We start from the raw sequence: 10,131 nt of genomic DNA, 5'->3' as shown, positions 1-10,131 counted from the left end.
GGGAGGGGGGGGACGCAGAACACTGTCCAACATCGAAGGGTCTGTTGGACCGCACTGTGTCTAGAATAGATTTCAGAAGTTGCAGAACGATCACAGAAACTGTGTTTTCTCTCACGTGTGTTTTGCTTCTTTTTACCATTTCCAGAGAGACGCGTAATGATCCCTTATAAATGAGTTTACAAGTGTCACGTTTTGGGATGTACTCCATAAAAGCAGTTTCCTGCACAACCTGCCAGTCAGTGGTTTCAACAGCTTCTTTTATCATTGGGCCCAAATTGTTTGCTTGTTCACCATTTGTAAATTTTAAGGTGAGATGAGGAAGCATCTCAGCCTCTAGTTGATACAAAATCTGTAGCTCATCAGGCAATTCAGCAGCAGCAGCGACCCCTTGTGAACCAATACAAATACTGGACCAATCCACCCACAACTGGGGATCCTCAGACTGGTATCTGTCTTGCAAAGGTTTTAACACCATGTCCCATGTGTCTTGATAGTTGTCAATGTCACATACCTGTTCCGGGGATCTTTAGTAGTTCAGGGTGACATGAAGTGGATCGGCTGGGGGATTATAAGAACGGAGACAAGTTATCCAAATTCCCCAACATTTCACATCAATTAAAGAGTTGTCTTCAGGATGCACAGCAATTCCTCACCAAAGAGATGCATTGTTCATCATAAACTGGGGTTTGATTCAACTGATTTGGGTCAGAGTTCTGACAACCTGCCAGTCGATAAAATCACGTCAGTGTAAGAGTATGAGCAAACAACTGTGGCCCCCAACACAACGATCAAATCACGTGCCAATAACTTCAGAAGACACTGTTTTTGAATTAGAAATTCAAGCAGAAAAACCAAACTGGATTCTTCAAAGGGAAGCACGCATTCAACTGGTCTTGTTCAATTAGCATGTCTGTCTGTTACAGGAAAATCCCATTACTTCTGTGTGTTTGTGAGCGGTTAGGAGATCAAAGTTCAGAGTACTGTACCTCACACCAGTGTCAAGCATAAATGAGCAGCTTTTTCCCTCAATGGAAATGTCTGAAACCAGAGCTGGGAGATGATCTAAATCTACTTCTGAAACAGGACCTTGGACCCCTAGTACTGTGGCATCTAGTTGGGATTGGGAGGTTGGTAACCCTGGTGCTGAACTGGTGGAAGGTTTTGTGCTGTTTGTGGTTGCTGTGGCGAGGGTAGGTTCCAAGGGGTTGTCTGGAATATCGTATAATATTATAATATATAATATAAAAGTGGAGCAGCTTTGAGGCAGCTTCTTTGTATATGCCCTGGCTGACCACACCTCCAACAGTAGTACTCGAGACCAGAGACCAGTACTACTGGTCTCTGGGTCTTCTAAAGTCTCTACCCATTACCTCTGAATTGGGCTCTGCCTCTGTTTGAGAACCACATCTGAGTATATCCATACATCTGATACAGATCCCCTGGAGGGGGAAATTCCGCTGATGGTACTGAGATGACCATCTGGGTTCTCTCAGTGTTTTTTCCCTTAAGTTGTGCAGCTGTTCAGTGAAGAGCTGCTGTGGCTTTTGCATATTACAGCTTTCTTTTTACTTTCTTCCTTATTAGCTCTCTCTAAATGATGTACCAGTGTAGGTATTCATTGGTCTACTGGCAGGTGGTCACCTGCAACTAGTTTTATCATTTCCTCCTTCACAGATCCCGTTTGATTTTTTATCATTGCTTGTTTAAAGAGCTTCTGCAACAGAACTGTCAGTGGGCTGTCTGCTGCTTGTTCTTCCCACAATTTCAACATCCTTGTTACATAACACTCAGCTGTCTCTCTTGTTTTGAGCTCGGTGTCATTTAAAAAAATACAGTCGGTTCTAGCAGGAAAAGCCGTTCTAAGGTCCTCCCAAAATTGTTGGTTGTGACACAGGAGCCAACAGAGTAGACTGTGCCAAATCATTGGTCCCCACTGTCACCTCTATGTCACCAATTGCCAATTCCTGTCCACTAAATGCCGTTAGAAATTATTGGATCCAAATGTGTTCCTTTCCTTGGATCCGGAAGTGTTGATCTCAGTAAGGCACTGTCAGCACAAGTTAAAGGGCTGTACAGGTCCTTCTCAAAATATTAGCATATTGTGATAAAGTTAATTATTTTCCATAATGTCATGATGAAAATTTAACATTAATATATTTTAGATTCATTGCACACTAACTGAAATATTTCAGGTCTTTTATTGTCTTAATACGGATGATTTTGGCATACAGCTCATGAAAACCCAAAATTCCTATCTCACAAAATTAGCATATCATTAAAAGGGTCTCTAAACGAGCTATGAACCTAATCATCTGAATCAACGAGTTAACTCTAAACACCTGCAAAAGATTCCTGAGGCCTTTAAAACTCCCAGCCTGGTTCATCACTCAAAACCCCAATCATGGGTAAGACTGCCGACCTGACTGCTGTCCAGAAGGCCACTATTGACACCCTCAAGCAAGAGGGTAAGACACAGAAAGACATTTCTGAACGAATAGGCTGTTCCCAGAGTGCTGTATCAAGGCACCTCAGTGGGAAGTCTGTGGGAAGGAAAAAGTGTGTCAGAAAACGCTGCACAACGAGAAGAGGTGACCGGACCCTGAGGAAGATTGTGGAGAAGGGCCGATTCCAGACCTTGGGGGACCTGCGGAAGCAGTGGACTGAGTCTGGAGTAGAAACATCCAGAACCACCGTGCACAGGCGTGTGCAGGAAATGGGCTACAGGTGCCGCATTCCCCAGGTCAAGCCACTTTTGAACCAGAAACAGCAGCAGAAGCGCCTGACCTGGACTACAGAGAAGCAGCACTGGACTGTTGCTCAGTGGTCCAAAGTACTTTTTTCAGATGAAAGCAAATTCTGCATGTCATTCGGAAATCAAGGTGCCAGAGTCTGGAGGAAGACTGGGGAGAAGGAAATGCCAAAATGCCAGAAGTCCAGTGTCAAGTACCCACAGTCAGTGATGGTCTGGGGTGCCGTGTCAGCTGCTGGTGTTGGTCCACTGTGTTTTATCAAGGGCAGGGTCAATGCAGCTAGCTATCAGGAGATTTTGGAGCACTTCATGCTTCCATCTGCTGAAAAGCTTTATGGAGATGAAGATTTCATTTTTCAGCACGACCTGGCACCTGCTCACAGTGCCAAAACCACTGGTAAATGGTTTACTGACCATGGTATCACTGTGCTCAATTGGCCTGCCAACTCTCCTGACCTGAACCCCATAGAGAATCTGTGGGATATTGTGAAGAGAACGTTGAGAGACTCAAGACCCAACACTCTGGATGAGCTAAAGGCCGCTATCGAAGCATCCTGGGTCTCCATAAGACCTCAGCAGTGCCACAGGCTGATTGCCTCCATGCCACGCCGCATTGAAGCAGTCATTTCTGCAAAAGGATTCCCAACCAAGTATTGAGTGCATAACTGTACATGATTATTTGAAGGTTGACGTTTTTTGTATTAAAAACACTTTTCTTTTATTGGTCGGATGAAATATGCTAATTTTGTGAGATAGGAATTTTGGGTTTTCATGAGCTGTATGCCAAAATCATCCGTATTAAGACAATAAAAGACCTGAAATATTTCAGTTAGTGTGCAATGAATCTAAAATATATGAATGTTAAATTTTCATCATGACATTATGGAAAATAATGAACTTTATCACAATATGCTAATTTTTTGAGAAGGACCTGTATGTGACTGTCTGCACTCACCCTGCAGCGTTGTAGGTCTGAATTAATGGCATCTGTGCTTCTGGTTTTATGACAGTTCAGCAGGATTATCTCCATTGTTAGAGTGCAGATAATATCCTGGTCCTACCAGGTCTGGGGGCTGAGAGTAGGCATATTTTCTCTGTTTTAGCAATGTTTCTGGGTAAACGTTATATCCTGTCCCTCTTTCGTATCCTCTTCTTATTGGATTAGGGCTGTTAGGTCGAGTGGTCAGGTCAGTCAGGTTATTTACCATTTAGAAGCAGTGTTTATTCTGTCAGACATACTAAACATGCATTCTTCTTCTGCCGCTGTGTTATCCAGTCCTTCCACCCCTCTCGTCTGCATCCCATTTTCATGGTCTTCCTGTTGCAGCTCTTCTTTATTGTTCCCCATGTGTCTTTCCTTTTCTTTTATCTCTTTTAACCTTGTTCTCTCATTCCTTTTCAAGCTCGTACTGCACCTCTAATTTCCTCCTCTTCAGCTGGATCAGTTTTTCGTGTCTGTCACATGTTGCTCGCATCATAGAAAAAACACTGGAGATTCTTAGGAGGAATCTCCTCACCTCATAATGTGCGGCCGCAGGCTGTGGTATCCAGTTCGTTTGTGGCCCCTGGCCAGAGGATGAAGCGTTTCCGGGGCACGGGCGAAACACCAATTTGTCACCACTACTCTCAAGACTTTTATTCTAAATAAGTCAGAGGAATAGTTACAGGGATCAGCACTGAGGCTCCCGCCCTTAACCTGCTGGGGGGTTGCACTGACGAAACAGCCCTGAAAGAAGGTCACACGTGGTTTTTATGTCTGGTACTCCCTCCATGGGATGTACCCTCCCTCAGTGTTTCTCATTAGACTATGTGTCACCATTCTAGTGTCTGATCGTGTAAAAGCAGGTGTCCAACCCTGAATCTAAGTGTGGCTGCTGCAATCTAATCTCTCCTGTTACAGTTTGTACCACAATCAATCCAATGCACTAAACTTCATGTCAGACTGTAGGTCACTGAGGATTATTATCCTATTCTAACAAAAGTGAAAACATCAGCATTTATACTTATAGATGAGCTTTTATATATAATGATATAAGTAATAAAAGGCCATCAGTTAATATTAAACCAGACTGATTTGCAGAGAAGCAGGAAGGATTTCTAAATCCTGACAGATTTCAGCTGTGGATTCAGTTGCATAAAGGTTGAACAGGATTTGCAAATCATTGTATTCTGTTTTATTTACATTTTAAACAAAGTCTCAACTTCATTGGCATTGGGGTTATACTCGCTGTAATTCTCTTCATCAAATGGATACTCAAAGGAAAACCACAAACATAGCTGGTCTCTCCTAAAGAGAAACTGAGTGACTAAAGCACATGACAGACATTTTAGGTTTCATTTAATAACTAGAGATTTTTTTCCTTTTCCCCCATAAATGTTGGGATGACCGTGGTGAGGTTCTCCTCAAATCTGAGGAGTTCACTCTGTTTAGTCGGAAGTGGAGGTCTGTAACCAACAACTAGAACAGAACATCAGTTTAAATTAGACTTTAATAATCAATTACTAAAAACAGTGGTAAGAAATAATGTGAAAATATTATTTGCTGAAGAATTGATTTAAACACATTCATTACACATCATTAAAATAACATAGAAAGACTTAATAAAAAATAAAATGTCTCTAGATAATCCATGGTACTCTGTAAAGCTGGTCAATAAAAGCAAAACATTATATCAGAAATCACTTAGAACCTCAATTATTTTACCCAAACACAAACCTATGGTGGTCTGTGTCATGAGATCTTGTCTATAATGGTCTTCTTACTGATTCAAAGTTTAATGTATTAGTAAGTAGCTGAGAGGTGAAGGACCATCTATCTTCTATTTATAGGTTTAAAGGTTCCTAATTGTAACTTAAAAACGGTTCCTGTTGCTGAAACACAAAACATGAGTCAAGCCATTATAACATGATCGAACATTAATGGATCAGGTTCATCCAATGCAGTTGGAAACTGTTCAGATGGTCGGGATAGAAGTTCTTCTACTGTGTTGTGTTTAGAACCAGTCCAATGGGTCCATGTAGACAGGATGGAAACAGTTGTCCATGAATCCACAGGCAGAGATATTTTTCCCTCTTCTACTGAAGATTGTTGTTGAAGGGATGGTCAGATAAAGCTTCAGCTGTCTGATGACCCTACTAACATTCCCCCATGACCTCAGTTAGCACATTATCTCCCACTATACCATGTTTATTTATATAGCACTTTAAAATAACAACACATGAAGGTGCTGCACAACAGGTACAACACAAGGCAGAGATGAGAACAATTAAAATCTTAAGAACACTAACATATAAATGGACCAAAATCCAATATTTCAACAAAATACATCCCAATGGCATAAAGTAAAGGGAAAAAGAAGTGGCCCAAAAACAGAGCTTTGTGGTACCCCCCATGGCAGGTCAGCACAGGATGAGGTAGAGCTGAAAGTCCTCACAGAAAAACTTCTATTAGAGAGGTAGGACTTCATCCACTGACCCTCTGATTCCCACCCAGGGCTTGGGCCGTGAAATCAGGAGATGATGGTCTACTGTGTCACCTGGGAGTACATGGTTTACACAGCCAGCCGCTAAAACAATGTAATCAAAAACACTTAACAGAGCTGATTCTGTGCTGTGGAATGCTTAAAAACAGCAACTTAGAGACAGCATCTGAATTGGATAAGACAGCTGAGTCTAGCCCAGGTTTCTGCTTAAAGTGCTGTGGTACGTGGCCCAGTGTCAGACTGCTATTATTTAGTTCAAGAACAAAAGGCACACAGTGGAAAATACTCCTTAGGAAAATGTCTTCATTGCTCACATCTGCAATGATCTTTCCATTTTCTCTACTCACTCAGTGCTGTTCATGAAATAGCTAAGAATCAAGAAGGATTGTTGCCTTTTAGATAAGCCTCGATTTTTGCTGCTTATCCAGGTTCAGTTTGTAGATTTACAAGTCTGGTTGTCCTCATCTCTAGTTTTCATACTTGATATCATATGCGAGAGGTCCATTAATGGCAAACCCAATGTAGAAAGAGACCTTTTCAGTACTGAAACCACTTCTGGTTCCACAGATACGAGCTGGTCGCACTAGGATTTTCTGTTTGCCATAGTTGGCGTACACCTCCCCCCGTTCAACGGTTCCCCTCACCCTGTAAAGGCGGCTGATGAGGGCTTTTTCCTTAAATATATCTCCATTCCACCAAAGTTGTGCTAAAACGTCTCGATTCATCTTTGGCAGAAAACACTGATCCAGGGAAGGTTTTGAAAACAGCCTCTCCAGTCCTTTTTCTTTGCCCAAATAGAAGTAGGCGATGGTGCTCCTCTTTTGAAATAACTTTGACAGATGCTTGTGGGAAGACTTTCGAATTGCAGTAGCAAATTTAGCTATATCACTGGGTTCTTCTGTAGGATTCGGCCAGAATAACAGCAGAGCCAGAAAATATGGATCTGGGAAGGAAATCGAGGTGTTACCTGTTGCAGAACGTCTTTAAGCAGAGCACAGAGGTCTCTGTACTTCTTCACATACTTAGATCTTGCTTTTAGGTGGTAAAGAACTATATTGGACATAATGTAATTGATTTTAGTTTTAAAATGTCTCTCATTGTTTTGCAGTAAAAATGAATAGCATTGAGTGATCCGCTCTATCTCCTCAGGAGGTTTGTCCAAGTACTGAAGGATTCCTGAGAAAGTATCTGCTTGGTTCCTCTCCAGTAACTGTTTACATTCTTCAACGTCCAATTTCAGGCTGAGGTTGGTTTTATTTTCCTGTTCTTTTCTCCTTTCATCTGCAGTTTCACAAAAAAGATCCACATATTTCTTAAAATGATCACTCACTATTCTGTGATTCAGTGTGTCCAGTTCGGGGTTCTGTTTAATGTAGGTGAAATAAGAGTTCAAAAAATCAAAAATTTCTTTGACTTCAGATTTCAGTTTGAGGAGAAACAGCTCATGTTCTCTGATGATCTCAACGTATCTGCTGTTGATGTTGCTGTTCTCTGTGTGGACGTTGTTGATTGGGATCCCGCCTTTAAGGAAACTTTTTAAGTAGTGTTTTTTCAACTGATCGTGTTTTTCAAAGAAAGGTAACCTGCTCAGAATCTCAAAGACCAGGAAGGAGATTTCCAGAATACTCACATAGCCTTTAATGTTGTAGGACCTTCTGGGATAGTCCTCTGAGTCATCATCAGGAGCTTCTTCTTCTGTTTCATTCTCAACATCTGACAGTTCCTGAGCCCTTCGGAAAGCTTTCCAGCCATTCTTGGCTATTTCAATGTTTTTGTGCAGATCTTCTGGGTTGTGTGAAGTGTTCTGCTTTTCTCTGTCAATGTTAGACCTCAGGTTGCTTTTGTGAATTTGTCCAATTGTGTCAACGGTGTAAGGGTTTTCCTTAATGTTCTTAGCTTTCTCAGCCCATTTTATGGCCTCTGGAAAGTCCTGCACATTGATGTACAAATATCTTGCCAATGCCTGAGGAATGGATAAACTCGTCTCAAACCTAGAAGAGGCTTTCACAAAGATTTCCTGGACAGTTTGTCTTCCTTGCTGGCTGTGGATTTTATTAACAAGAGGAGAAAATGGTTCCCTCTCCTCTCCATCTTTCTTCTGCTGCCTTTCTATCAACATTCGTTGAATTGAAAGCATCAGTCTTTGTTTAACAACTCTAACACTGAAGAACAGGTCATAATGGAGGATTTCAGTCACAATATCACTGACTTTCAGGGAATAACTTCTCTCCAGCTCTTCCAGACAGGCAGATGCTATTGCATGATGAAGGATTCTGATTCCTTTGTATCCACCCCATTCATCAACTGAGTCTATGATGAGAAAGTTGGAATATGGCTTCATTCTATCTAGAACACTGTCTTCTTTCCAGTGAAACATCTTCATCTGAATGAAATCCTCACAGAGAGACAGAGCAATTTCTGATTTTGCAACGTATGTGTTGAGTAAGGCCAGAAAGGAAAAGAGTTTGGCCTTCTTGGTGCTGAAGTCAAAGTTCTCCAGTGTGTTATGAGCAAGATTTTTAGTGTATTTTCTGTCAAAGTTGTTCTTCATGAACATGAAGATGTAGAAGTTTTCAGGTTTGTCATGGGTTTCTTTGAGCTCTTTAAGTTTCTTTTCAAACTCTTTCTGCTCTTGGGGCTTGAGTTTGGCGGTTAGCAGCTGGTTTTGGGATTGGTTGTGCCGTCTGTATTGCTCTACCGGGTTATGGGAACGAACACAGTTGAGGATGATAACTTTACAGTTTTGAGCATCATCCAGATGAACGACTGATAAATCCTCCACAGCTTGGCGGATGCAGTTCAGCAGATCAAATGGGTTTTCTTTTTCCTTTGAGTCATCGACCATCAGCAGAACCGGCGATGGTCTCTCACTTTCCAGCTTCATCAGACGTCGGACTTGGTTAGCCACCTCTGTTTTTGGCACCGTGTTGTCTTTCAGAACAGCACATCTGAACTCCTGACAGAGGTCCCACATCACGTGCATCGCTAAGGTGGTACCACCACATCCTGGGTCGTGAAACAGTCTCACCAGAACACAGGTGTTGCTTGAATGTGTTCTCTCTGATCTGATCATTTTCTTCATATTGTCATACTTGTCTCTCTTGATAAAAGGCTTCTCCGTGTCTTTGTCACAAAAGTAGAAGTTCCACCATTGCACTTTGGCTCCTCTGTAGAACTCCTCCTCAACTTTAATTCTGAAGTCATGAAACTCTGAACTGCTTTCATCATAGATGTTTTCACACTGATTCAGACACAAAACATCCAGAGCTGTCAGTAGATCTTCATCCTTCTGTTTCAGCATAACAGCACTGGAACCACAGGACGGAAGCAGCCTTGGAGATGACTGAGTCACTGGACCCAGGCCCATTATGGTTCCATTGATCTCACTTAGAGTTAGCTCATTTATGGACAAATGTTCAATGTCAAAGTCACACTTTTCCTTTATAAGTTCCCTCCATTTCAAATACGTACTCTGAGATTCACAAATACTTATGATGTTACATTCCTCTGTGTGTTTGATGAAAGACTTGTAGGTATCAAAGACCGGGTCTTTCTCTGTGTCCACAGGGGAGAGAAGGAGGAATATAATCAGGCATCTTCCATTGAGAAAAACATCAGGGTTGCAGATTAATGAAACCAACTGTTCCACATCTCTGCAAGTCTTCCTCAGCCAGTTCCTATAATCTAACTCGTTGTTGCGGTTGCCATCAAGGTCATGTCTACCATTGCAGAAGACCCAACTGGTCTGGAGGTAGAGGTTGAGCTCCTTTATAACAGTCTCTGTCTGTCCCTGAAATTGTGATGGCAAATGCAGGTTAGCAACCCTGGACTCTCTGTACGAATGACACAGTCCACCTAAAGCCACAGAGTCTGAGTCAAAGTCCAACACGCAGAAAAGTT

The 10,131-nt window shown here is 42.0% G+C and overlaps 1 protein-coding gene across 2 annotated transcripts in view; it reads right to left on the bottom strand.

Moving 5' to 3' along the window:
* Window positions 1-4,908: 4,908 nt before the first annotated feature.
* The window catches only part of LOC124873243 (sterile alpha motif domain-containing protein 9-like), a 20,307-nt gene continuing 15,084 nt past the window's right edge, over window positions 4,909-10,131 (bottom strand). For both annotated transcript variants that reach the window (XM_047373757.1, XM_047373758.1), the window contains one exon: window positions 4,909-10,131. This exon is cut by the window's right edge. In XM_047373757.1, coding sequence (XP_047229713.1) covers window positions 7,112-10,131 — 3,020 coding nt within the window. In that variant the 3' untranslated portion in view covers window positions 4,909-7,111.

This window comes from Girardinichthys multiradiatus, chromosome 9, assembly GCF_021462225.1.
Source record: "Girardinichthys multiradiatus isolate DD_20200921_A chromosome 9, DD_fGirMul_XY1, whole genome shotgun sequence".
NCBI classification, from domain to species: Eukaryota; Metazoa; Chordata; class Actinopteri; order Cyprinodontiformes; family Goodeidae; genus Girardinichthys; species Girardinichthys multiradiatus.
Note: the sequence above shows the minus strand (reverse complement) of the source record. Positions and strands in the feature narration are given on the sequence as shown.